Here is a 27,916-nt window from a genome sequence, read left to right as displayed (position 1 = left end):
CTTCAAGGTGTCTAGTCTGCAGTAGTTAGATAAAATATTCCTTAGTGTTCAACAGTGACATGCTGGATTCACTGGAGAGCAAGGAAAATGTGGGTACAAAGAAAGTATAAAAAGTATTATGTGTGTGATCAGGTGGTGGCATGTGTAAAACACACTTTATGGTTGTCATAAACTCCTGGTAGGGGTATCGAGAGGGGAAATTAAGCATCAAATGGCTACAAACGCGATGAGTTTAAGAATGACAGAAAAAGAAATGGAAAGAAGATTAGATTAGACGGAAGAAGGGGGAGAATAGAAGAGAGTAAGAATAGGAGAGGAAGGAGGGTTGGTCTTGTAACTTTAGCAATGCATTTCTGCTGCAACATTTAGCCGAGAAAAAGAAGCTCAGCTGCAGATTAGAATACATTTACTCCGCTGACAGACACCCTCCTACTGTGAAACAAGCCCCACATTTGCAGTAATAAAGAACACTTCTGCTACCTGCCACTATTGACAGATAACAAGGTTAAACTCCAAGAATGCTGCTGACTGCACAGGCTGAAGGGAGTGCTGCCACACAGATTTGACACCTCAAGCCCAACCTAATGGCAGCTAATTGATTTTGTCCAAACTAGCCACTGTTGGGGGATAATCTATACCACAATCATATTGTCTTTTGAATTATTTAATAAATCCCACGTATGGGTTCCAGGATGTCCAAACATGTTTGATTTATCATTTCCACAGTTGTTGTTGCCATGTATTATTACTTTGGGAAGTTATTGTTATGTTTTAATTGCCAATTTCTGTTAATCTGTTTTAAATGTGGAAAGTTTTGTCAGTATGTACCTACTGTATAATTACATGTTCTCCTGTTGGCTTGTAAACATTTTAGTTGTTTAGTGTGTGCTATATTTGTGTGAAAGCTGTTTGTCACACAAATAACGCTAATGCCTCAACTTGTAATGAGAGGATTGTCTGGCCTACTAATGATTGTGCTGTTTGTGTCTTTTTGCACATTAACCTTCTCCGCTGATCGCTGCATGCAGATAACTGGGAGCAAAGTTGTGGTAAGTAGTCCATTATTTACTTGGCTTCTGAATGTTCTTTCTATATGTCTTCTTTCAGCTCCCTACACACACACACACACACACACACACACACACACACACACACTCTTGTCTTTTGGAGCGATGTTGAGGAGCAAGTTTCAGACTGTGTAACTGAGGTCATATATTTGGTTTGGAGTTTTCATTTTTAACACTGATATTGCTAATACCTTATAATTTGGAAAGGCTATAAATGCCAACACAATTCCTCCTTGTAAATAGTAGCACTTGCAAATGAGGGATTTTGAAATTATACAGCCTGAAAATAAACTGAGAGGCCTTTTGTTGGTTTTTGCTGTTCCTCTCGTGAAATAGATTGCAGTGTAAAACCCATTAGCATTTGAATATTGTAATATCAACAAAGAGCAATAGCTTTTACACAAATACTCATAATCTGCAGTCTAATCTGTTTATCAGAACATGGTGCGTGTAAATGTTTTTAACTCATTCTGTCTGAGACACAACACATACTGAGAATATATCACTTTATAAGACTTTGTGTACACACTCACGTGCACATGCACACACCGAATCCTAACTGGCAGAAACTGCTTTTTTCTGCCTTCAAGATATATTGGCTTATATTAAATTAGTGGAAGTACTCATGGTTATATATTTGAATTTGCTGTCAACAACTCTGTCTGTGTTGGTAAGGAATTAATGCGCAAGCCTGTTTTCTTGTATTGCAATGTGTTTCTTGTTTTTGTACATTTTTTATAACATCATTTCCCTTTATCTCCTACTTTACAATAAACCCATATAATCTAAATAAATATAAATTATGCTGTGAATATATTGCAAAACAGTTTGTTGCCACACAGCCATAACAATTCTTTGAATAGGTGCTTCTTTAAAAAATGTTCTGTTATCAATTTAGCAAGTGTTGAATTGTCCCTTAAATGATATTTTGATATTTTGAGAGCTTTGTAAGGATTAAGAGGACTGTAAAGCTTAATACGAACACAAACAAGGTAAAGCAGCACACTGTGACCTGACCTCTGCCCTGCCCATGCTTTCATACAAACCTTGCTCTTTGAAGCATTTTATGGAGACGTTTTGTATCGATTGCATTTTCTCCTCCTTTGTCAAACTGTTCTTTTGTGCTTGTTTTTTTTATATGGGGAAAAGTGGGTTTTTGGATTGGCCTGTATAGGCATGGATGAAGTAGCTCTTGATCTGCAGCACTGGCCACATTGTGTTCAGTAAATGTAATATGACAGAAGTAGCCCAGCTTGTGTCATGACTACCCGTTCGAAATGTGGAGAACCTCAAACATGCAAAAATGCCAGATGGTTATCAAAATATTTATCAGATTTGTCAAGCTTAAAGGTATACCAAAACATTTTATGCGACCTTCAGCAGTTGCATGGCCAACTTAGTGTAAGCAGTGAGTTGTAATTTTTAAGAGTTGCACTCAAAGAGAAAACAAAAAGAACCAGCTAAGGCATTTAGCCTGGTTAGCTGATCATTGGCTACAGTTAGCTCCCTGCTTTGCTGGCAGATTCCCATTTTCACGCTGTCAGCGGGTGTTGGTGGGATAGAGCACTGTCAGATGAAGTGGAAGGCAAGTGTTGGTTATAACAGTGTTTAGGGAACACATAACTTCTCTGTCTCAGGCATGAAATCTCTCTGGCACTTTCCCCTTTCCCACTTAAGAATTGGGTGGGAATAGAGGACAGTGTGGATTGTCTCTAATTCAGTCTGAGCAGCATCTCCTATGATTCACCTACATAAAAAAGATTGAAGGAAATATGAAACCACACATACCTAGATATGGACATGCCTGCAGGTAAACCCTAACAGTTGAGATGGACCACACTGTGCTGCAGCTGATTATTGAGCACTGCAATGGCTTTATAGGATCCCTCTATATAAAGATTGGCCTGATTTTACGTCACTAGTCAAAGGGCATGTTGTAACAATCCATCGATGACTCCAGTGGTGTCACTGTGAAGTAGACTTCTGTCTCTGCACTAGCACTGACAGGCTCTGCAGCTCAGATGGGATGCTGCTGAGAACTTGAGAGTGCACAAGAGTGAGAAAAAAGTGTGCTCTGTGTGTTGAAAATCAGCAATCTCCGGCCCACAGGGAGGTGATCAATATTTGTAGGACTGGAAAGATAACTTATTTTGATGGGAACGCTGCTGGTAAGCTCTGAGACGTCAGACAGTGATGGTTACTGTGGTTGTGTAAACATGTATTTCTCTGTCTATGGATGTCAGAATGTGGGTTTGACCGAAGAGTTAGCAACACTTCAGACCCATGAGAATTATGTAATAAGTTACTGTACGCTGTAAAGAAAAAGTTTTTCTGGAGCATTTACATCATTGACTGGTTTTCCTGGATGAATGACTGTAAAATATTTTTAAATTGGGCGGTATCATCATTAAAAATGTAAGATGTGGCAGTAATCATGAAGTAATTATTGTAAAAAAAATATGTGTGAAATCTGGCACCTTTTTAATAAAATAACCAAAATGAGATTCAATTTATAAACCTTTTTTTGTTACTTGATCAAAAATAAGGAAAAACGTCAACCACACATACCGTACCTGGGTATGGAAATGCCTGGAGGTAAACCCTAACAGTTCAGATGGACCCGACTGTGTCTGAGAAGCAGTGAAAATCTGTTCTTCAAACAGTAAAAAACAGAGTAAAGCACACTTAAACTATAAGCAAATCTTGAGTTTTTACTTGAAAGCTGAACATAATGACTAATATTTCTAATACATTGCATGTCCTTCATATCTGTGTGACCTTCACATTTGTTTGTGATGCTTGGTTTATTTTATGTTTAGGTATATAAACTGTCTTGTTAGTTTTTCACTAGTGAGGACATATAGAACATAGAAATTGCTATTAAAGGAGTAGTTCTAGTTGAGGCCAGAGAACTGCAAAGCGTAAAGATGAGGGACACAGAATTTCATAAATATGAGGATGTGTAGACATCTGGCTCGTCTTTAACTTCAATCAGGTGCTTGTTCACCACACTAGGAGTGCTTATGAAGGACTTTTAATAAAAAAAAGGAAAAATAAAGTATGGTGAGCCTGAAAAGAAATCCAGACATCCTCTCACATTCATTCCTCTTTTTACCTTAAAACCAGATGCCTCAAAAGACTTTTTGTTTCAAGGCAGCTATTATACTGGGTACTGAGAGTTGAGCAGATTTGATGTGGCACGTCCTTGGTGCTTTAAAAGAACCGCAATGAAAAATTAATCAATAAAGTGTGCCTCCCATGCCCTGAGCCAGTGTTCACCATAGATTCTATCTTAAATTAAGATCAAGGAAACATGCTCTGAGGGGGATTGTTTGAATAAGATGTTTTATTTGATTGGCTGAAAGCTTCTTTGCGAGTTCATCCGATGGACATAAAAAGTTGTCTGAAAGTGAGATGAGGAAGGATTTATTTGACAAACCAGCTGTGGTTTTTAACTGATATGAAATTATTTCCTCTTAATTTACTTATTAAGGTACAGTACATTTGTTCTTCAGTAAAACCTATAGGAAAATTCTATATCAACTTATTTTTTTACTGGGATATTTACGGGCACGGCAATAGGACAGTACCTTTAGGCAAATGCTGGTAGAATGCTTAATACAACAAAGTATGGGCACCTGCAAATTATGGGCTTTAATACTACATAAGGTAGCACATAGTACCACACTGTACATCTTAAAGAATTAGACTTGGTGAAATAGAGAGGTGGATACATTTTGGAAACCCGAGCTTTGGACTACAGTGCCAGGTGTATGAGATGATTAATGATAAGTTTATGGTTTTTGGACAGCTTTCAGAGACTTGTGCAATCAACATAGTTTTAGCCAGAGTCTGCATTTCCAAAATCTCTAACAGTGTTGGAGTAACATGTTTAAGTGTACTTGTATTTATACCAGACTTTAGATATACATATGTCAACTAGTCCAAAAAGCTCAGATAATTTATAGCAACATTGCCGGCAAAATTATTTAGAACATTGTGTCACTGAAAACTGAATCCAAAATAATGCCAATATAGGGCCTCTGTTAATATGAGAATATCAGGTTAATATCAGGCAGCCTGTGTCCTACCATCACACACACTTTTAGAAATGTTTGCAGTGATAAATTGTCACTGCGAACATTGCTACTAAAGAACTTTATCTCTGAAATGTATTCAGTTTATAGATTTTTTTATTTATTTTTTTGCGTCCCTTTTTCTCATATTTTTGGGCAGCCTAATTTATAATTACTGCAGAGTGTGAACTGCCATATGCTAACGGCACCCTGTTGTGTTGGTTGGAACACGAACAAAGCAGAGGTACTGCTGTAGTGGATCGGGTTTACCTGTGGGTAAACTCCTGTAATTTAGTTACTTTGAAGTTAACATATTTTTTCATTGTTTTTTCAGCTTTTTTTGTAGTTAAGTCCATTTTACCTTTTTATGAGAGCAGCACCTCATATTGTTTAGATACAGTCTTGGATATATACTAAAAGCTGTGCCAGCATGTGGAAAATCATTTTCTTTTTTTATGTTTGTTTTCAATGCCAACCTCAATTAGTGGTATTTAAACTTTGCTTTACTCTGCATTTTGCATGCTTAGGTGCATGTTTCTGTGTCTTATCCTCTCTTTAGGATCTGTTCTACAAAGCCTTGGAATACATTTGACTTAATTTGGTTTGTAAATAGTTTATTCGCTGGGGCTGAATTGGTCATCTAATGCTGAACTTCTACATAAGATTTATCAATTAAAGCTGATAGATTCTGCAGTGTCTTGTCTTCGGGCATTCATGGTTGGATTGACCTTTGCTGGTTGTGGAAGAGGCAAAGGTTTAGCTGTCACAGAGGGTGGCCTGTGTGGGAAGGATTAAGTCAACACCCGTTCCCACTGGGGAGGAGAAAAGAGGTTACTTTTTTACCACTTGTCGTCTTTTCAATTTCCTTCTCCGTTTGTCTTTTCTTTCCTTTCTTGCTAGCTTTTTTTCACACATGTCTTCTAAATGCAACATATTTTTTCTCAAAAGGCAGAAACAATCATTCCTCTTCAATCTGAAGGGAAAGCTGGATTTTGTTGTTTTGAAAGGAACATGAATGGCTGGGGTAGTCACAGTATGCTGATATTGGATTGAACAGTGGTTACGGTGGTGCTTTATAGTCTTTCTGTATTTATGTTGATGCGTGTGCACGTGTATATCTGTGTGTGGTAAGTAGCACTGTTTTTCTCCTCACAGTTTCAATATACCTGGATATTACGGCTTTGATTTAGATGTTGTGTAGGAGAGGCACAGTAAAATATGATTTATTTCAGAGAAGAGGAGGCAGGGAAAAAATAGGATTATTAGTTCTGTTGATTGTATATCTGTGAATTTTAGGTACTGTATGCGCGTTCCCACACCAGTGATGGATCTTGTGAATACTGGCTAGGTTCTCAGTTGTACATCTCTTCCCCACAGCTCTGTCACACGTTCAACAGCACTGTTGGCATGCTCGGCTCGGCAGGAGGCTCCTGCAGGGCCGCATTAGGCTCCATAAACTTTATAGCATATTTTTACAACCCGCCTCTCTGTATGCATCCACCATCACATCCCATCGCATCTGCTTTAACTGTTCACACAGCTGTGAAATTCTATGTATCCCCATGTTTTATGGTTTCCTGCTCCTCCAGTCACTCCCGATTTCTTTATTTGCTTCTTTAGCTTTTTGATATCTTCCTCTACATCTGTGTATATTTAGTAAGTTATTTGCTTTGGTTGATGGAGTTGCCTGCTTTTTCTAGTGATTTCTGTGAAATGTCGGCTCCATCTAAGTATGTCAAGATTTGCATGGAGACTGCTTGCAGTGGGTTATGCGATAATGAACTTCTGCTTATAACCTTGCCATGCTCTCTCCTCTAGGGAGTTCCTATTTGTTCCAAATGTGAACTTCACACTGACAATATGTGGTCTTCCACATACAGAGTCTCTGCAAATTTGTAAAAGTGTGTTTCACAACGGACATAGTTCAAGTTTAAAGGGCAATAAAAGCCAAGGGAGCCTGCTGTTGACGGGGGCCTATGATCAACTTGAGTGGAAACCAAAGTTGTAGCTGTCGTGTTTGGAGAGGGTCACATTTATGGTCTGTTTATAATCCTCCTACACTTGCAGTAAGCCCACCATGCCTTGTGGGAGCACCTTACTGCTCAGCTGACCCGTTCACTAAGCACAACAAAGTGCTAAAAAGGTGTAGTCTCTGCATGCTTTCAGAGCGCTGTCACTCGGACGTACCAAAGTAAAGCCACATAATTGCCTCATCGACAGCCAGGTTTCCCCCCCAATTCCCCAGACATCCCTCTGCTCTAATGATTGGTGCCATGATCAAGGCCAGATCACTTCCTGTCTTATTGTCTGGCCTGCAGTTTCTTTGCCAAGGAGAGTTTTAAAAAGGCCGTCTTCAACCTTTTGTTTTTTAGTTGATGTTCAGTTGCAGCACACCTCTGTTTGTCTGGCCTTGTGAGTAAGAACATATAAATGAAAAAAATAAAATGACACATACCAGATGTAAAACCTCAAGCTGCTATATCTTGCTTTTAGCTTGTGTTAAAAAATAAAATCATAGGTTAGCAGTACCACTGAATGAGCGTTTTACCCCGAGAGAGTTGGCACTACTTCCTCATCATGCTAAGAGGGCCCAAAACTGCCAAACAGGTTGTGGCTTCTCGCAAAGTATGTTGTTTCTCCCTTGTTTGCTCTCTGTGTGCTACCAAAGTTTGTAGCTGTGTATTAAAGCAAAACATAGTTATCAACAGATCTTTGGGGATGTTTCACTACAGTGCTAATGGCATTGGATCTTGGTTTTATTTGGCTTGCCGAGTGTGTCATTCTCATTTCCATAAACACAGGAGCTTGCCATGGATGGTGATGATTTGACTCTACTCGGACAGAATGAAAAGCTGCAGTGTTGTAGTACTGAGGCCTGGCACTTGGTGGCAGTGGGTGCCCATCAAATAGTGCATAGGGGCCAAAAAGCCACATTGAGCCACATTGAGTGTGTTTGTATTTGCTCTGGTAACTATATTTTGCATCCTTTCTTGCTTTTGATGTTATTAATGTTTAGATTGAACATGAGAAACCTGATTATTTACCAGCATACATGATTCTAATAGATTCTAGTGTCTAGCTTTCTGACCACGTATGCCCAGATGGAGTGTCCTCATCTCAGCTGATATGTTCTCTAACAATAGAATATTCAGGAACCTGCTTAAGGTTTTCTCATGTCTCCTCCTGAGTACTCCATATAGTATATCCAGGATTCTTCAAACCAGAGTAAGGTCTTACACAGATATCTGAATCTCTCTCTCTCTCACTCTCGCTCTCGCTCTCTCTCCCTCTCTCGCTCTCTCTCTCGGTCTCTCTCTCTCTCTTTTCATTCATTCTCACACACACACGATGTTTACATGCATAATGCATAACCAGGAAACAAACACTTAGTGTTACTAATTAATTGACCTAATGGTTCTCTCTTAGCCCAAGGTACACTGGTATTTCGTTAATGTCTCGTTCTTTATAGGGGAGAATACATTTTAAATGGCTTAACTGCATTCAGTTTAGTCTGTCTTTTCTGATAAACAATTTGACCATCCTGTTCTAGACAGAGTATAGGAATAAACATAATATCCATTGTTCCTTTATAAAAAAAAATACTGTTTAAAGATTTAGAAGTTGTCTGAAGGGGAGAAAGACAACTAACCTCTGCTGGGTCCACTCCCTCTCCTGCACTTAAATATTCGGGGCCAATGAGGAAGCATGTTTTACCGTAACCGCTGTTGACAAGACCTGTACTTTTGTACGGTCAAACTGGAATTATTTATTATATCAGCCCACCCTGATGGACAGACAGACTCCCTTACTAACAACTCTTACATTATGCTTACAGAACCCATGTGTGTTATCACTGTCTTTCTGACTGGTTCTTTCTGAATATGCCTCTTATGCATTATGCCTGCGGACTGACATCACTGTATTATTCTGTCTGTGTATTCTGTCACTGTTGCTTTCCCTGAACATCAAACCTCTATCTCTTTTCTGACCTCACCTCTCCATGTGAGCCATATCTGCTTATTCTCACCCTGAGCTATTGACGTGACACAGGTTCTTGGGCACATTTATTCTGGTGAAACATGGTCCAAGATAAATATGGCTTTCATTAATAAGGTTGTATTCCAGCATAGTGACAGTGCGGTGCAAGGCACCCCCCAGCACTCACACAGGCACACATGGGCACGCACACATGCTGTGCTCGCTGTTTCAGCTTCTTTCACCTTGTCATTCGACTCAGGTGCACTCACTAACATAGCACATCAATTTTTAATGCACAGCCATATGGTGGTCTTGTTTTATTTCAGGTATTGTGAACAATAAATGAGTCAAATAAAACAAAGAATATTTATCCCTGCTGATATTTTCACATGCTAAAAAGGTTTGTGTCTCTGTGAATTGGTGGTCAAAGTGTAAAGCACCTCTTTTAGAATGGGGCCAATTATTCGACATTGGCCTGAGGCTGATTTGATAGCAGATGTATAGTGTTCCAAATGGTCATGTCCTTGATGTTGGCTACAGACCCAGCATGTGAGCTGACATCCAATCATGTTGAGATGGCTGACCTGTCTCTTTATGTCCTGAGTGGTCTTGAGAGATGATCTTTTTAACGCTGATTGGGTGAATGTCTTCTTCACACCTGGGATGTGGGCCTTGAATCAAACATGGTCTGCCACTGGATGTGATAAAAACACAGGGCCTTACAATACAGACCCCCGATGTGTATAATTACACAGTCAATTAAAAAGACAAGCAGCAAATTCGGTGTCATGTGTGAGGTGTTTTTCTTCTTTCCTGTCAAGATTTCCCATGTTAGCTTTCAGTTGGCTGTCTCTGCTGCCGACGGGTGTTGTTTGCTAGATTGTTTGTGTGTCACCTCACATGTCTCTGTGTGAGGAGGAGGAATTTGCTACCACAAAAGAATGAAATTGAGAGGGAAAAAAGTTCCTTCCAAGCCCCGCAAGTAGAACAAAAGAACAGAAAAAAAATCTTGATGTTATTATGCTGGCAACATCTTCTGACCTACTCATATAAATGAACTAAGGATTCTAAAATTGTCATTTGAATTATGCCTTTCATCTCCCCATAATTTTTAGTGAAGCAGTTCAGCCCAAGTCTCTAGTGAATGTTTTTTCTTCCTCTGTTTGCATTTCTGAACAAGCACCATAACTGTAAGGAATTCTATTATTTTAAAACCAATTACTGTTAGTTGGGAGCTTTTTCTCTGCCGTTGTCAGACTCTCTGAGGAATAATGTTGTTGCAGTGTCGACTGCACTCAAACCTGATGGTATTTCATCCTATTTCCCTAACCACCCATACTAATGTAGTTTTCTAATGTTACTATACAGTAATTCCTCCATATGTGGTGATTGTTCATTTGAAGCAGAATTAAAGGAATCTAAGTGAACATTTATGTGTGTATGTGTGCAGTTGACTGAAATGAAAAAGTATCAATTTGAATTTAAAACTGATGAATTTATATTTTTTACCTATAAAGACTCTTTTGCAAATTTAATAAATGAAAACTGCTTTAAAGAAATGTTCAAACACTTTGCTGATAGATGGCTATCAGGTGGATCCTGTTGACTTTAAATATCCTTGGTGTCAAAAATGTGAATGCGGTGTACTTATGGCAAATCAATTTGGTGTGTTTGTGTGTACAATTTCCCACAATTCATACAGAGAATACCTTGAAGAAAACCTGCAGTAGTGTGCTGCTCACTTGTCAGTGCTACAATGGCCTAAAACAACAGCGACTGTGGCTCAGGTGGTAGAGCAGTCGTCCACCAACCAAGGGTTGTCGGTTGTTTATTCGAGAAGTAGTTCAAAGCGCTTTGAGTACCAAAAAGGTAGAAAAGTGCTATATAACTGGAGACCATTTACCATTTACAGTACCATTTACAATGCTGGATGGACAAGTCTCTAACTCTTCTTAAATAGCCCAGCCAGAGCCCAGACTTAAGTTGGATAGAACATTTGTGGAAAGATCTAAGGATCGCAGTTCAGACACATCCCATTCAATCTGACAGATATTTAGAGGGTCTGTCAGTAATAATGGGATAATTTGCTGAAATTCAGGTGTGTAATGCCAGTAGATATCATATAAAGTTAATATAAAATGTAGTTAATAATCAAGAGGCATCTCAAAATATGATTTTTTTAATTGGTTAGCTGTGTGTTAACTTAAGTATCCAGAAATATCGTGGTGTGTTCTGCACAGTGGGAGACAGATGCACAGGGTGCATGCTGATGGGAATTTCTAAAAGATTTTCATCCTTCCCCTTTTTCCTTACATGTAATAAATGCTTTGTGGGCTAACAATAGTGTCACTTAAACCTATGTTAGACCACAGTGGTCTTTGTTCATAGTAATTATATTTATCCGTAACGACCAAAGACTTGTACAGGCACTGTTACGAAGTTTCTTTTTGACGCTACTTTCCATTACGTTCTTTTCTATGCATAAGACTAATTAAATCCTGCTGACATCACTTTTTCTTTTTTTTTTTTCATGAATAGAGCCACTTATATTCAGCTACTTGAATTGTCTGTGAAATTTTATGTTGAATGCTTGAATAAGGCACTCACTACAGAACTGCTCACATATTTTTACACTTGATTGTAATAACTTGTAATAACCTTATTGAACATATTGTGCATATACATATACACATACAGACATGTACTCACACACATACGCACGCTCATTGAGAGGGAGAGCGAGAGACAAAGTAAAAAAGGGAGTGAGTGATTCGACACGTTCATCTATTAAAATCCAACCACTCATTCTACCCTAAAGATTGATTTATAGCTTATTTAATAAGCTGAAAGGTTACCTCAAAACAGATTTTCTCCATAATTGACCAATTTAGCACTGCTCTATGAACCTTCATGTCAAGCTGAGATGTTGTGGTATTTCTGTCTCTCTTCCTCCCCCTCCTTCCCTCATGCATTACCACACATATTACAGTGTCATGATTAGTTATTAGAGGTATGAAATATTCAACATGTTGTATTTTGGATGTTAACAGGGTGGGGTCCAAAGCTTGGGCACAATGGCTGCACCATTAGATTGCACCGCTGAATGTTCTTCTAATTAGCTCACTTTGCCCAGCAGCTGTCTGCTATTAGGGCCCTTTGTTCCAGATGTTATCTCATTAGAATGGCATTGATCATCCTAATAACTCTGGGATAGATTATTGGTCCACATTAGTGTGACCTGCTTGCTCCCCCTTTTTCCTGAGGTCAAACCGTAATGCTTCACCCATCCATATGTTCAGTACGGTGGGATTTTTCTTTCTATTTGGTAGTGAGCTACTCAGTTTCTTACCCATCAAGTGGCTTTTCTTTGTTAGTGGCTGGTTTACACTGTGTTTCTGTTGGCTTGTTCCTGAATGACAGAATGAATGTTCGTCGAGGAGTTTTATATGTGAAAAAGTTCCTGCAGCAAGGATATTGTGTGCTTTTACTTTTAAAACATCTAACAGAAGTATGATTCAGTATTCAGCCACTGGTGATACAAGTGCTTTCAGTGATATTATTCCATTCTCAAGGTTTTTATTTTGTGTGTATGTTTTTCTGTTTGAGTGGTGCTTTTCATGTGCATGTATACATGTTGAATTTATTGTTGATGGTTTGTTTTTTGGGGTGGGGTTGCTGCTGGTGTGATAGAAAGAGGCAGTGTTTGGGTTCTCACCCTTTGGTCTTGGTCTGAGTAACTGTACAGACACAGCATTGCAGGCCATCAGTGACACCTAAGAATCAAGCAGTTTCTTTCCCTGCCACAACAAGCACAGAACTCTGTGTCGCATCCTTTGCTTCCTCTTTGTGATAAGCTGCCCCATTCTGTTAAGCCACTGAGGCATTTTACATTCATTCTGAGTGCTAAAACTGGGTAAGGATGTAGTTGGAGCGAGAGAGATGAAAAGGAAGGTGGAAAGCAAGGAAGGGCCAGAAATGGGAAGGGAGAGAAGGAAAGAAGTATTCAGGCAAAATAATGGAAAGAGGTCAAGACACAGATAAGCGAAATGTCTTATAACACTCTTCATTCCTTCTATCTGTATTCAATCGTGTAAACTAATTCTGATTTTACCATTTCCCTCCGGTTTTAGGGTAAACCTGCCTTCTGGGCAATGGAGTGCATATGTAGTTTGTTAGTTTCCAACCTGACTTGTAGATCTCTTTTTTTCTGCTGCATGAACACCTATTGTATTAACTTGGTGCCTCTGTTTTATACTTTAGACTCAAATGTGTAGTAAAACAATCATGCTTAATTGCATCCATCTCAGTGGTTTAGTCTTCAGGTTTTCAGGCTCCACGGCCTAATGAAAATGGAGAAGCATCAGTTTAATTATAATGTACTCTCCTATTATCAAGGAGAGATTGTTTTTATTTGGAGCCCTAATGAATTTCTCATCAGTTTGTTATTAACATTGTGCTATATAGGGCTCAAGTGGGGAAGCAACCAATTACATGGCTTTGTTCTCCCTGATGGACAAGTATTTGTGCCTCTGTTGCTCTGTTGAGGAAAAATTTAATGCTATGTTATGGGACAAAACATAGCTGCATCTTCCCGCCGTCTGTTGCCACACAGTTCTCTGTTTCAGGTACAGTAAAATGTGTGTGTTTTCATTTTGTAAGATATATATCTCCTAGGTGCGGTTTTCCTAGAACTGCCTTAGCAGTTTGTCAGATGTTTTTGTAAACATTATGGTTGGCAGCCGCAATAATGGCTTAATGTATAGGAGGAGCATCAAAGCACTGGCCAAGTTCGTCATGGACTCTCCCTAGTCAGCTGTGTGAAACATGACGCTTGCGAAGCCCAGCACTTGTTTATTTATCCTGTCCATTTCAAATTGAGCTGTTAAAACAAAAATTTGGATGCATTGATCCTGTTTAGTCTCTGGTGGTTATGAGTGGAAAAGGGCAGAGTGCTGACTGTTCACACAGTGGAAGGAGGACAATTCTGATCATTGACCCTGGCTGTATATGGTGTGGCTTCCTTAACCTTAAACCCATTTAAAACTATTCTAATGGGATATGAAGGGAACATAATGATGTGTGGGGCCTTGTTATTTGCCTTTGTTCACAAAACACTTCCCTAGTTTATTGCATTTTACGGTTGAAGGACTTGATCACTAGTATTATGGCTTTGTAAATGGGAGTCAATAAATTACCCTCTGATTAAAGATGATGCCCTCACTTTAGGTGTGAGAGCCATTTGCTATGCATGGTTAGCATGAGTCTTTTGTGTGTATTATTAGTTTAATCACTTTAATTTCTCTTTCATTTTAGCTTCCATCACCCCTATGACCCCCATCACTCTAACTTGCCACTGACATTTGAACATGTCTCAAACATTGTTTTTATACTTAAGTTTTGGAAAGCAAATTCCGTGGATTGATGGAGTATTACATGCACTTCGATTAGTTTGTTAATCTCTGCAAAATTAGTCTACCTATAGGCCCAGGGTGTTTTTAAAGCAAAGCCATGGACCTTCACACGACATTCATGTGAAGATAAAAAAGGGCTCAACTTCTAAACGGACATGAATTAGACAAACTATAGTGGTTATGTTTTTCTGTGACTATAGTTTTAAGTAAATCATTTAGTTATATGGGTTCTGGAATTGTGGTGGTATTTGAAATATAACAAAATAAAATTGAAATAAAAAAGAAAAACTGGACCTGTTTTTTGTTTGAAATGCATGAACATTTCCTCAGCATTAGTCAAATTAACATTTCTTCTCCGTTACCCTTTTTGACACAAATAAAGAACAGATTTTATTTACTTCAGCTAAAAATGCAAATGTGTTTAAGTCCAGAATGCTTTACAAACTTTTCTTCTGCTAAGTTATTTAAACTATGTGACTTAATTATGGATGGGCTCTTTATTTTATTCATAAATGCATGTTGTTGAATGACAACATGAAATGGAGTTTTGGGTTATGGAAAAATAAGGATGTGGTAAATAACAAGACAGATGGTCTAGGTCTGTTGACAGAAGATTTATGCATGACAAGAAGGAAGCGAATCGTACTGCATTTCTGCTGACCCCGGTGCTTTGGGAAAAACTGCTGACCCGCCCCCCCCCAGCTCCCCAACACGCTGGTTTGTTTCACGCATCTTCAAACCTCAGTCACACTGATTGATACACTATGGAATAGCCTCCAGCTTCATTTTCACATGAAAACCATACAAGCTCCCAAAAGACTTGCAGGCCATTATGGGACTGAAGAATCAAAGACAACACAAAATATAAATCTATTGCACCCTCCACCATATCCCCACGCCTTCCTCTTTCTGTTTTTCACTAATGAATCAGCAAATAAAATATCAAAGCAAAAATAAATTAAACGGCATGTGGCAGTAATAATTTATTAATTATATCTGGGTTTGGGATGTGTTATAACGCTACAATGGCTGCATCAACAATGAATATTGAATATTGTTGAATATGGAAAAGCATAAGAAAATTTTTGAATTGGAATATTAGACATAATTTGAAGATAAGAGGCATCTTAGCATTTTTGTTGGTAATTAATTTTGGTAATTGATTATCCAACCTTTGTTTTCTTGTCACTACAGTTTTTCAGTCAAAGGTTTTGGCTGCCACACCACATTGTGGTTGTATGCAGTACAGGTGCGTATCCTTGGTCAAACCAGGTTTAGGTCCTACTCCTTCAGTCAGGATTAGTCCCTCTGCTGGAAAAGGATGAGTGGAGGGAGTCGGGAGGATAAAGAGGGCATGGAATGGGCTCAGGGGCAGCCAGTAGGGCCCAGCTAGGTGGATCTGCCTGTGGTGCTAAGCCTCTTAACGCAGTCCATCCTAACTGGCATTCTCTAACTGGTACATCACCACACATTGCCTCCACAATAATGTGTGTAAAGCAGTGCAGGTTCTGAACAAATGTGCCTGCATTTCCAGATACCACATAATACAATTCAATGTCTGAGTGGACTAATGCTTGAACAAGTTATGCGATGATCAAGCATATTTCATTAAGTTTCATTAGGGGGCATTTGCATGTTACCCAAAACACTTGTGGTAGGTCTGACTCCACAGAATAATGAAAAATTAGCTCATTTGAATTTCATATAAGCCTAAGATGCCTTTAAAAAATTAAGCACATCGTGTCTTCAGTAGCAGCCTTTTTCAGCACCATGGAGAGCGATAAACTCCACTATGAGCACAGAAAGCATCCCCTGCCTGTGTCTCTCTTCCCACATATTCCTCTTTTCCTTTGCCAAATTCTACCTTGTTTTTCTTTTATAGACATTGCTCAGTGGTGTTGTATGGGTTACATTGTACACTAAGCAATAAATAAAAATTGCCTTGTGGCTTTTGACCACCCTTTTTGTTTGTCAATTACACCAGCACCTCAGCACACTGAATGATGATTTAATGAATAGATATGGATCTCATTCAGTCCCTGTTTATGGATACCGTATTTATATATGCATATAATACAGTTTGCACAGCCTTCAAAACCATGTGGATATGACATAAAAACAAATGTGTTTTGCAGGAATGTCCTGATTCAGTTTTTCTTTTAATCCAAAACCTTTACTTTACCAATTTGCTACTCTAGCTACTGTAAGTGTTCATTAAATATGTACTTGTCATCTGCCTTAATCTGCCAGGCTGTATTTTTCAGGATCTACTTCATGGAAGTCAAAAATATTAAGTTGAAAATGGTAAAGGTTATAAAATATTTGTAGCATTATAAAGTTTATCAGCTTAAATTGTTATTATGAATTCAATAACTGGGAGATCGTGACTTGAGAGAACCATCTACAGTAAAGACGTATCACTCTGTTGGATTACTAGAAGCTACAGTTTTACTCTCTAATTTCGGTTGTACAAGTGTGACAGAGTGGAGCATCTTCCCTCACAAACAGTCTTTGAGTACTAATAGACACCAACTACAGCGACACTTTAACACCTTTCTCCCAGAATGACTGTTAATTAGTGACAGCTGAAACCACATTTGACATTTAACCACTAAATGCAGCATCTGCACCGTCTAAAATGGAGGAGCTGTTAGTTGACTTTAACACAGTGACATTTACTAACAATAAATACACTTTGTTTAACAGCAGTTCCATCTTACCTGCACGTCTTGCTGGAAGCACTTCAGTGGCATCTTCAGTTCAGTCTGTGTGTGGTGCAGATGAACATAGGCCTCCATCGAATGTTTGAAATACTCTATCGTGCATTAGAATATCCCTTGTCAACAATCAGAAGTTTGTGTGCAGTGCAGCCTAAGTGTGACAACCCAGTGCTGTCCCTAGCTTTTCCCCATATATCGTGGATCATGTGGTGGTTCTAAAAACATTTTTGGCCACAGAAATGTGTTACAGAAATCTCTTCTCATCTCTCTGAGTTTCTTGCAAAATCAATAGCATATACCTGATGCCTGCAAATCATAAACTGTATTTATAGATTTTCTGAATCAAATGTTTAATCTCTTCTTGAAAGAAGACCTCTCTCTTTCTTTTGTATGTGGACTTTTATTGTGTGGGAGACATTCAGCGACCATATAGTGTGTGACTTTTATCTGCTCAAATACAGGAAAGTGAAACTAAATGTGGACCTGAATTAGACCAGCTTCATTTTGGCTGATATCAGTCCTTTAAAATATGCCTGGAATGGCGCAGATAACGCAGGTAATGTTAGGTAATAACACTCAACTTAAACATCGTTTTACAAACTTCAATTAGGACTGAGGACTACTGTCAATTGACAGTCCTCATGTTGAGTGGACCCAATCCCTGTTTGACTTTTTCTTTATGCATCTGCAGCTGAAAAATAACTTATCTGACTCATATCAGACAGTTGTCAGGCATAATTGATTCCTCAGATGGCTGAGAATGCAGTCTCCCAGTTCTAGTTAATAAGTGGCCTAAGTTGTACAAGTGCCAGGATTTAACTTTCAGGTCTGGTGAGTTGCTGGAGAAATCATTAAGCAAAACTCAAAGGTACGAGCAGTAGACTTGTCTTCACATTTCAGTACACCAGTTTGTGATGTTGTGACAGATGTCACAGAACAGATTGATTCTTCACATAAATGCTTTTATAAGTTACAGCACAGGCACAGAGATGTTTGTTGTCATCTGTTGCTGTACTTCCACTCTAAGCTCAAGGAAGGTGTATCAATTTTTGTTTATTTGCTGTCAACAGCTTCCACCAAGCACTAGACATAATTTAACAGATAAATGTTGAATGTTGCTCAAATTACATGCGAGTCTATACCACCCCCCAAACAGTCACCACACCCCTTTGCCCCCCAGGCTTTCTTGCTGCTTCAGTTTCTTCCTCTGACTACAAGGATTGAGGCTTTGCTGGAGAGGATGTAAGGAACATGTATGTTTAACAGCCACGATGCACTAAGATGGCGGTCAGAGACCACTGTATTAATAATGGCACTACAGTTTGTAATGTATGAGACACGTCATCACTTACTAGTAGTTAAAAATGGTCTGTGGTGAGTGAGAGTGGTGTGAAAATGTAAGCTAACGCAGATTTGATTGACTTGGACTGTATATATCCTTTTGCATATCCCAAGTCTTCTCTTAGTGATATACTATACTACTATAGTCCTTTGAGTATGTTTCCATGCCTACTGTGGGTGTAGTGGTGCTACTAGTTCAGTGAATGGCTATCGTACTTCAGCTCTACTCCCACCTCTGTTAATAGAGGTCTCTTTGAATTTCTGAGGGGCTTTTTACACTCTTCCTGTTTTTTTTTACTTGTCATTCTTTACTTGTCACTCTTTTCACCTTCCTTTGACTCTGTAAGATCATGTTTCCGCTTATATTAGCCTGCCATATCATTACTTAAAAATAAGTCACAATGTCAGATGTTGCATGCATGTACATTGCACAACAATGATTGTTGTATTGCCTTTCACCTTTCTACTTCAATGCGCTATATCATTTGTTTATGTGGCATTTTTTATAATGTTATTATGCATTATGTATTTACATATTATTGAAATGAACTAATAATTTAGATAATAAATTACCAGACCATAGTGATCTTAGTGTTTAGAGTTAGTGGTTTTAGTGTCTGTATAGGGATTGTTGAAAATGCACTTAGTTTAAAAAATGACTGAATTTATTCTTTTGCCTTCCGGAACACATCACTGCTGATTGTTACGGTTGGTGTGTAGATGATTTTTGACAGTTTGAATTAAGTAAAAACAAACCATATCGGATGGGGAAATTAAGATCAAACTCTGTGTCCAAGGTTCAAGCCACCCTCAACTTGCTCAGACAGCTTGAGATTCTATATGGGCTTTGTAGAGTGTGACTTTTTTTAACAGCATTGTATGGAAGGATTTTGTCTCTCCTCCCTGTCAAAAACAAAAAATACAAATAAAAAGTCAAGAAACAGTGTCTTCTGGCACAATATAGTTTAAATCTGTAAGGAAGTCTTTCAAGACGAGGGTGATGATTTACCATAGATTTGCTGCAGGTTTTAGGGTGCTGTTGAAATCAAATCACTAAAAGTTTGGGTTAATGCACTTGTGAAAAAAATGTGGTATTAGTTTGAATTACGGGAATGTGATTGCATTTCAGAAATGTGTTTTACATAGCCCACTATCAGGTCTTAATTAGTGACATTCAAATTAACTGAACTATAGCTTTGCTTATTTACAGCATCAGTATTATTACATACCGTGCTAAATTGAAAACATGCAGCTGCGCAGAATTTTGCGGTCATGATTGTAATTTGCGGTAGGCTTAGTAAATCAACCCCCAAATCTAAATAATGACTTTTGCAGAGTGCTTGCCTTCCAAATAATTACCATCAAGTGGGACGTGACGGCAGGAAGCTCCAAGGGCTGATGGGAGCTCATCAGGGAGGCCAGCCATTTACTCCAATCGACACAAAGACAGTGTGCTCTCCCTCAGGTCCTCCTACCCACACCCTAAGATGCTGACTGTGGGTTGCTGCTAATTAAGACAATGAAGATGAGGTTTCTGCCACAGTTGTTTTAAGCAGTGCTCAGGTGTGCCTGCACTCATATCTGGTTTAATTCAGATTTAGCCTTTTTTGTCTTCGCTATTTTTGTTATTTATGTCTTACTCTCACTTATTTGCTTTTTATCACTTCCTTTTCCACTGGAATACAAATAATTATTTACTAATACCTTGTGCCCCAACAAAAACTTAAAGGGCTGATTAATGCTCTTTTTTTGTATTTAGTTGCAGCTGCCATTACACCACTTATAACTTTGTCTTTCTGTGATGTATAAAACTTATTCTTTTTTTATTTTTTATTGCTCCTTAATAATCACTTCAAAGGAACTTGTATTGAGATTTTCTTTTCCCATTGAGCTAATTGCCTTTGTAAGGACTTAAAGTAGCTGTGGATGGACCCTGAGCAAGGTAAGCAGAGAAGGTAATTACTGAGAGGAGTGCTTTTTTTTTCAATGAGGAAAAGACAATGGAGACACCATCAATAAGGGGAAAAAACTTTCCCCAACCCTCTCGCCACACATTCTGTAATGAAGACCTTTGCTATTGGCTTAGATGGATGAGGGCAGCTCTGTGAGAGCGAGTAGGCTAGAAGCAGGTAGATGTTTGTTTAGGGCTAGCTCATGGTGGATATATTGGAAGAGGAGTGGGCCAGTTGGACAGAGAGGCGCATTAAAACCGGGGTGATTACGGAACAGAGTTGATGGAAAGCAAAGTACTATTGACAAGGCTTTGTCTCCCCCTAGTCTCCCTTGTGCCCACATTGATGCCCCTGTCTAGTCTCCTCCAGGCTAAGCTACCCGACTGGATTCACAAAACGTAAAAGGGATTGATTGTCCTGCAGCAATTTTCTATACAAGCTTAGGCCAGCAAATCAATTTTGCAGGTTTCAGAAGTTGTGGTCTTATGTTTATATTACTGTTAATCATTACTTTCTTGGCATCTTATCTCAGGCACTGATGAGTATGAATCTAAAAATTAATACCCTGCGTGCAAATTGAGCAAATAGTTGACATCTTTTTCATTTATTAATGCTGCTATGCTATGCCTGCCTGCACGGGCACGTTACATCACACAAATATCCAACTCCTTCTAAAATACACCCCTTTCCTCCTCCATTTGCTTTTGCATTTTTAGCATCCACAAGCCTAACAACTGTTACACTTTGCTGTATAAACTCATCATGGTCCTTATTGAACACACACAAATGTCTGTACACTCCAAACCTTAAAAATTCTCTGAGAGGCTCCTGTGTGGAATACAGAGCCAGTGCTGCTGACTTGAAAGCTTCTCCACCGTCTCAGATGTGACATCAGCTCGTTCTGTCTCTTGCGCTTCCCCTCCCTCCCCTACTCCCTTCCTCTTCCCTATCCTCTTTCATCAGATGAGCCCATCTTTTGACACTTCTGAAGGTGTTCCTCACATGCCTGTCACCTCTCCCCTCCTCCACTAACACTTTCTTACCAGCTCTGTATCGAGAGCATGCGTCTCTGTCTGAAACTTATGTACTTTGTAGAGTTAATGCTTTGGCGTTTGCATCACCTTGAAGTTGGTAAGTGGTACTGAGTGCAGAGACCGATCTTTGGAGTTTAAAGAGAAGAGCTCTAAAACATTCTGTGCTACTGTGGCATGGCGAGCAGGCAGACATCACACTAAAGAAGGGGGAGGGAAGTAACTCTTTCACCTTTGTACATGCAGTTCCTTACATGTTTGAACAAGACTGAAGAAGGTGGAAGGTTAGGGACATTCTGCTTTGTTTAAAAAAAAAAAAGTCTTTTTACTGTGCTCAGTATGGCTTATTTCAACAGTGTGTTCCTTTTACAGTCATTTATCCATGTGTGCACGATGCCACCCCCAAATGTATTTTCCAGATATTGTATTATCGTTTCAAACTTTGTAAAAGCTGCTAATAAATTGTAGAGAAAATAAACCAAATCAGGAGATAAAGCATGTTGTGTTAACAGCACTTAGATATATTTATATTGTGGTTGATATTTAGCTGCTTTCTTTTTTATTTATTTATATGAATCGATGTATATCATGTTTCTTACAGAGAAAGTAGTGAAGCATCCTCTATGTAGGTCTTCTGCCTTGCCTGTTTGTATAAATGTGTAGCTCCACAATTGAGTGTGTTGTGGGTATTAGTGGGGCTTAAAGAAACTGGGGCAAGTTCTGAGAACCATATCCTCAGGGTAAGATTGTCTATAGCTCCTTATAAACTTGTTGCTTTATGACATTTGGTTTTAAAGATGGATTGTTTTGTCCTTTCTGCTGTTTTCTAAAGCTGTTATTTGTTGGTCCACATCCCTTTGACTGTCAATTTTAATAATGTGTCCCATTTTCATTTTTGTAACCCATTTCATAAGTATTCATTTACAGCAGATACAAACATGTATGCATGCATATATGTTTTGGGAAATCTTTAGTATATCCAACATTAGCTTCTATAATAATAATAGATCATAGCAGAAACACGTTGACCTAATAAGGAACCTTTTTAATTGTGAGTTATAGCGTAGCTAGCCCTCACCTAGAGACATCACTGGCTCTGGTGGCCACTGTTTTCCTGCATAGCCACTCTCGATGTACCAGAAGCAGGGTTCCATTTTCATGGTATTATCCGCTCCCCATGTAAAACCATGGTTCCTATCGTGGGCTAATCCCCAGCATGGTGATAGAAGGACAGGCATTTTAGATTTATTAGTTTTTTTCTCACAAAGCTAAGGAAAGCCCTGGGAATGCAGTTCATGCCATGCTGAGATCAGTATGTGCGCAATGCACACAGACAAAATAGGATTTCGGCTGGCGGAGCAAAAGAGCAACGATAGAGAGGGAGAAAGTGAGGAAAGTAATGCCGGGACTTGAGAAACATTCCATTCTAGAAAGCTTTACTTCATTATCAAGTGAATTTATTATTCACTGGAGTAATGCTAACATTAAATGAGGCTTTTTTAATATGCTGGTCAGACATGCTCCTCCTGTGCATTTGAGCTTTGGAGGAAAAAGACACAGTGGAGTAAGTAAAGCAGCTCAACATTTGGCTGAGGATTTTCTGCCCTTCTGAATTTAGATATTTCTGAGAAGAAAAGGGAGTGGTGTTTGGTCCTTTTCTGTGTTATGATTATTTGTTGCATGTTTGTTGCTTCTTTTTGTTTTATTCTGTGAACAGTGGCCGGGTGCCATCTTTCCATTGGTTCAATAAACACTTCCTGAATGACATTACTCTTAGGCATAAAGCCAGACCAGGGCTAGGGAATCACGTTTTTATTAGAAAACATGAATCTTGTCACTGGGATGCCTAAGGAATATTGATGGTTGTTGCAGTTCGGATGGCATTTGCAGATAAAGTGGAGCTTAATATTCCAAATTATCATAGTAGTATCTATGACATTCTTCAAGTAGCGCCTAGCCCTTATCGATTGGCTGCTGGTTTCAGAAAACGAAAGAATTAATTAAAGCTACAGATCGATTTTTAAGATAACACATTTTGTGCTGCCTCTCTGATGCCACATCTACTTGGATATGATGGATGTTAAGAGGATTGTTGTAAGAATATTCAGGGCCTCATGGATAAGTTAGAACTCAAGTTTTTTTAGTTGAAGTTGTTTTTAGTTTGGAAATTAATTATAAAAGGAAGCCATATTGCACGCAATCAATGTTTTGTTAATATTATTATTATTATTTTATCATCATTAAACTGTGTTATGAATTAAAACATTTTACCCTTCTTAATCTTTCATGTTCTATAAATGATAAAACCAAGCTTACAAGTTGATGCTTTGTTTCTGTTTCTGTTTATAGAGCATCATGTGGGCACAATGAGTAAATTGTCACTGCTGTCAGATGTATGAAACTTCTAAAAGTAGCATTTGCCTGTTTTGTGAGTGGCTTGGCCTGTCTGTAGGCTCTGATATTGCCAGCTCTTGTTTATGGCACTGCTCTCCCGAATTGGAGCAAATTAAGATCCTCATTATTTTATTTGCCGGATGCAGTGTTTTTAATGGTCTTTCAACAAATTAAATAACCTCAGGGCATGGGCAGGATTAATTAGATAATAAGAATCACATCTCTCTTTTCAATTTTTTTCCTTTTGAAATAGATTGTGTCTTGATGGTTCAAGGAATAAAATGGGCCTTTGTTTTAACTGCGTATGAGAATGGGAGTCAGTGTGGCAGAAAATCTACTAATTATTTACAGAGAACCTGGAGAGCTTAGCTTTCTTTGGGAACTTAATGTGTAGTGCCCACCTGGTTGTGTCACTAAATTAGCTTCTGAAAGTCAGAGTTGTAGATTGTAAACTTTGATATTGCAGACAAACCTAAATTAGGAAATTTGTGCCTTGTTTTGTTTAAAGATTCAGTAAAGACAAAACACACTTTAAACACTGTAGATCATCCAACAGTTCGTTAGTTAGAAATGTGAAAAGTTTGAGTAAAATGAATTTTGAGACTTTGGTTTGTTTCATCCTTGTAAAACGGTTAGTGCCAGCGTTATCCTGTCAGAGGATGTGTACTGTAGTTGTGCAGGAGTGCACCAAAATGACGCAATGCCACTTGTCTTTCTTTAAGGGAGGGGAGCATAAGACCATTTGTGTGCAACTCAATTCCAGCCTCTTGTCCACCTAGTGCTAAATAAATAAAAAAAGAAAAATTGTCATATTAGACTCAGCAGATACCAAGTATCTGCATTGCTCAAGGAAAGGGAGCTGAGAAAATAACTCATCACCAAACAGTTGATGTTTACTACCCTACATCAGTGATTTATCAGTCTTTTATTCTCTAATGTTTTGAAATCAAATCGCAAAAGTGCTGTAAATCATTTCCAGGATAAAGCACATTATCAAGGCATCAATGTGTGCATGATGCTGGCACTGTCCACAGGCCCTGGGGGCAGATCGTGAACTGATCTGATGAACGGGCATGTTCCAGGAGTTGAGAATAGTAAAGACGTTAGAATAAGAAATTCATTAAAATTTGGTGTCCTTGGTTTTTCTTCCTAAACATCTGCACATTTTAATTGGACTATATTTTTTTAACAAATGTGTAAAATAATTGTTTGTTCAATTTGTGATGATTTTAAACATTATTTTAAACTAGCTGCTCACTTTTAGCTGTGTAAAATTTACTAAGATTTTTTAGTAAATTTAACTTCAACCCCATTCGCAGTTTTTATTTATTCATTAAAAAGCAAAATAATGCAGCAAATATGAATAATTCACATTACAAAATGGATCTGTTTTGAACAAAAATGCATCTTTTGTATGAAAGTGATCTCGTCTGCAAAATTGTGTTTCTCACTGCAGGAAATGATGTAATGTAGACATCCTTACTTTAACTATGCTAACTGCAGACTTTCTTTTAATCTGTGTGAAAATACTTTGTTGCTGGAAATTATAAATTATTTTCTTGGGTAATTCTTTTTTTGAGTCTGATTTACACTTACTCCATTTACTATTTAAACTTAAAATGTGTTCATTCATTTGATATATAGAGAGCTAGATTTTTGAAGAAATGGTATAAGCATTGATGGAGTGGTGTACACAATGTGCGCAGCAATACAATTAGCATTCGCCACAGCCAACTCTTATTGCACAAGTGTCAGAGCGTTAAGGTGAAGGGAGTATTTAAAAATGCCTGACTTGTCTGTATGAGATCCTTTCACTGAGAAGTGAGCCAACTTAAAAAGCAATCACAAGCAGTCGTTGGAGATAAACCCATTACATGCAAGTTATCAAGACACGGTAGAAAATTACAGTTCTCTCTTTTTGATGCTGGACTGTGTGGAGTTGCTCAGTGAGCGGTATGTGAAAGGAACACTGAGAAAAGCTGATTAAAAGATACAAAGTGATGTTGTGTCTGTTTCAAATTATGCCGGCTGCTGCTGCTGAAATGTATCTCAGTGGGTCCCTTTATTGCTGTCATTTTCTTTGTCTGTACAACAACTTTCTTCCAGTATATTTTTGCCTGCCCTTTCACATGAACTTAATCTGTTTCATCTCAATTTTCTCCTCTTATCTTTCCTTTTGTTTCTACCTTTGACTTATGATGCTTGCTTCATTTCCTGTCCATTGCTTTGTCTTTCTTGTGTCATTGCACTGTAGCTTAAGAAGACACCTGTACACGGACTAAACACGAGCAAATGAAGGCAACTTTACCCTTTTGACAATACGTGTGCAGCATTTTTTGCTGGGGGGGGATTGATGTTGTAACCTAAAATACAGCCACATTCAGAATAGAACAGCATCTCTGTAGAATGTTAAACCAAGCAATATGAAAACTTGCATGTTAGCTCGTTTACCAACAGCAGTCAACTTCAGTAGCTTCATGAGTTGTCATGGGTACAAAGTTGAATATATCACTTTTTAGTGCCTCTGTTAAAATAGACAACTGTATTATGTGTACGTATAAATTTGTGTTTTGTAAATTAGCAGTGTGTGTTTTTTTTTTTTTATTTGCTTGTGTTTTTTTCTATTTGCAGTGTTCTTTTCCAAATGCTGCACCTGTGTTGTCAGATTGAAGTTTTTATTTATTAAAATAGCATTTTTTGTCTGTTTTTTTTCATAAGCTACAGTGCAATGAGCTCTAGCAGCCTCCGTAGCATGCTACACTTTGTAGCCATTGTTTAGCAACATTTATCAGGCTTTTCAATTGTAGCATAATGCTGGTCGAATTACTGATGGCTTGGTCTAACAATCAGTAAATCATGCACATAATCCCTTTTTGTTAACAGGAGGGTACCTTTGTGTTGGCCTACTTGTTTGTCAATTGTGGTGGCTCATTACATAGTTTAGTATCTAACTAAATACAATGCTGCTCCTTTGAAGTGCATTTATGCACAGTTCAGTTCATGGGACTTCCACAGTTGTAGTGACCTCCATTTAAATGGAGAAAACCTGGAGTGTAAGAGGTAAAATATGATAGATTTTTGATATCTAGATATATAAATGCCTGTGCACATCGCAAGGTTCCATTTCTAGATATATTGTTAAGGCTGTCTTTGGTTTCAGGAGAATTAAACTGAGTTACTTTATTTTTTCTTTACATGCTAGTGTATAGCCTTTGACTGGCAAATGGGGTAAAGGCATAGCAAAGGCCTCATCAGAGTCTTAGACCGAATAGTGCATTCATACGGTGTTAAACCACTTTGCTTCAAGAGCCATGGTTTAGCGTGATCTAATAACTGGAATGATGTTCACTCAAAGTCAATGTAGCTTCTCAAGTTAGAGAAAATACTTTGCGCTAGTTGCTGGAATAAAAACAGTGTATTCATGCGGAAGACTGCTCTAAATGAGGAATAGAGCAGTTCATGTGTAGTGCATATATGAATGTGTGCACTTGATTCTACTGTGCAAGGTAATCAGGAGGGTGAAAGTTTAATGGCTGTGCAGGAGTTGTGAATAAAATCCCAAGAGCTGCTGCTGATGTGCCCGTAAGTCTGGCAGGGAGAAGAAGCAGCCTTGCAACTCTTGTTAATGGCCTCTTCCCTGTGAGGACTTGGTTGTTAATCGCATCACTGTAAAATTCCCGCTGTTTAAACTCACTACGCTTTAGTTCGTTTATGGGTGCGAGGAACACAACTGTCAAATTGTGTGATTATATTAACGAGTGACAACTGACATGATCAAAACACTAAAGCCAATATCACTCTTGTAGCCTTGGAGATTCAAGACACATTAGAGTTGTTCTAGAGGCACCTCACTAATGCTGTACTTTATATGGGTTCGTCCTTCAGTTTGTCTCCTGAATGTATTTGTTATTGGTTTCCATCCCGTTATTGATCATGTTTTTTAAAA

The 27,916-nt window shown here is 38.4% G+C and overlaps 1 protein-coding gene across 8 annotated transcripts in view; it reads left to right on the top strand.

Moving 5' to 3' along the window:
- The window catches only part of diaph2 (diaphanous-related formin 2), a 352,014-nt gene that overhangs the window by 27,801 nt on the left and 296,297 nt on the right, over positions 1 to 27,916 (top strand). For 7 of the 8 annotated variants that reach the window (XM_067517868.1, XM_067517862.1, XM_067517865.1 and 4 more), the window contains one exon: positions 1,029 to 1,049. The exons of the other annotated variant lie outside the window; for it this stretch is intronic. In XM_067517868.1, the coding sequence (XP_067373969.1) occupies positions 1,029 to 1,049 (21 nt within the window). The remainder of the gene's footprint in view (positions 1 to 1,028; positions 1,050 to 27,916) is intronic. 8 annotated transcript variants of the gene reach the window in all.

Source organism: Channa argus, chromosome 10 (assembly GCF_033026475.1).
Source record: "Channa argus isolate prfri chromosome 10, Channa argus male v1.0, whole genome shotgun sequence".
NCBI classification, from domain to species: domain Eukaryota; kingdom Metazoa; phylum Chordata; class Actinopteri; order Anabantiformes; family Channidae; genus Channa; species Channa argus.
Note: the sequence above shows the minus strand (reverse complement) of the source record. Positions and strands in the feature narration are given on the sequence as shown.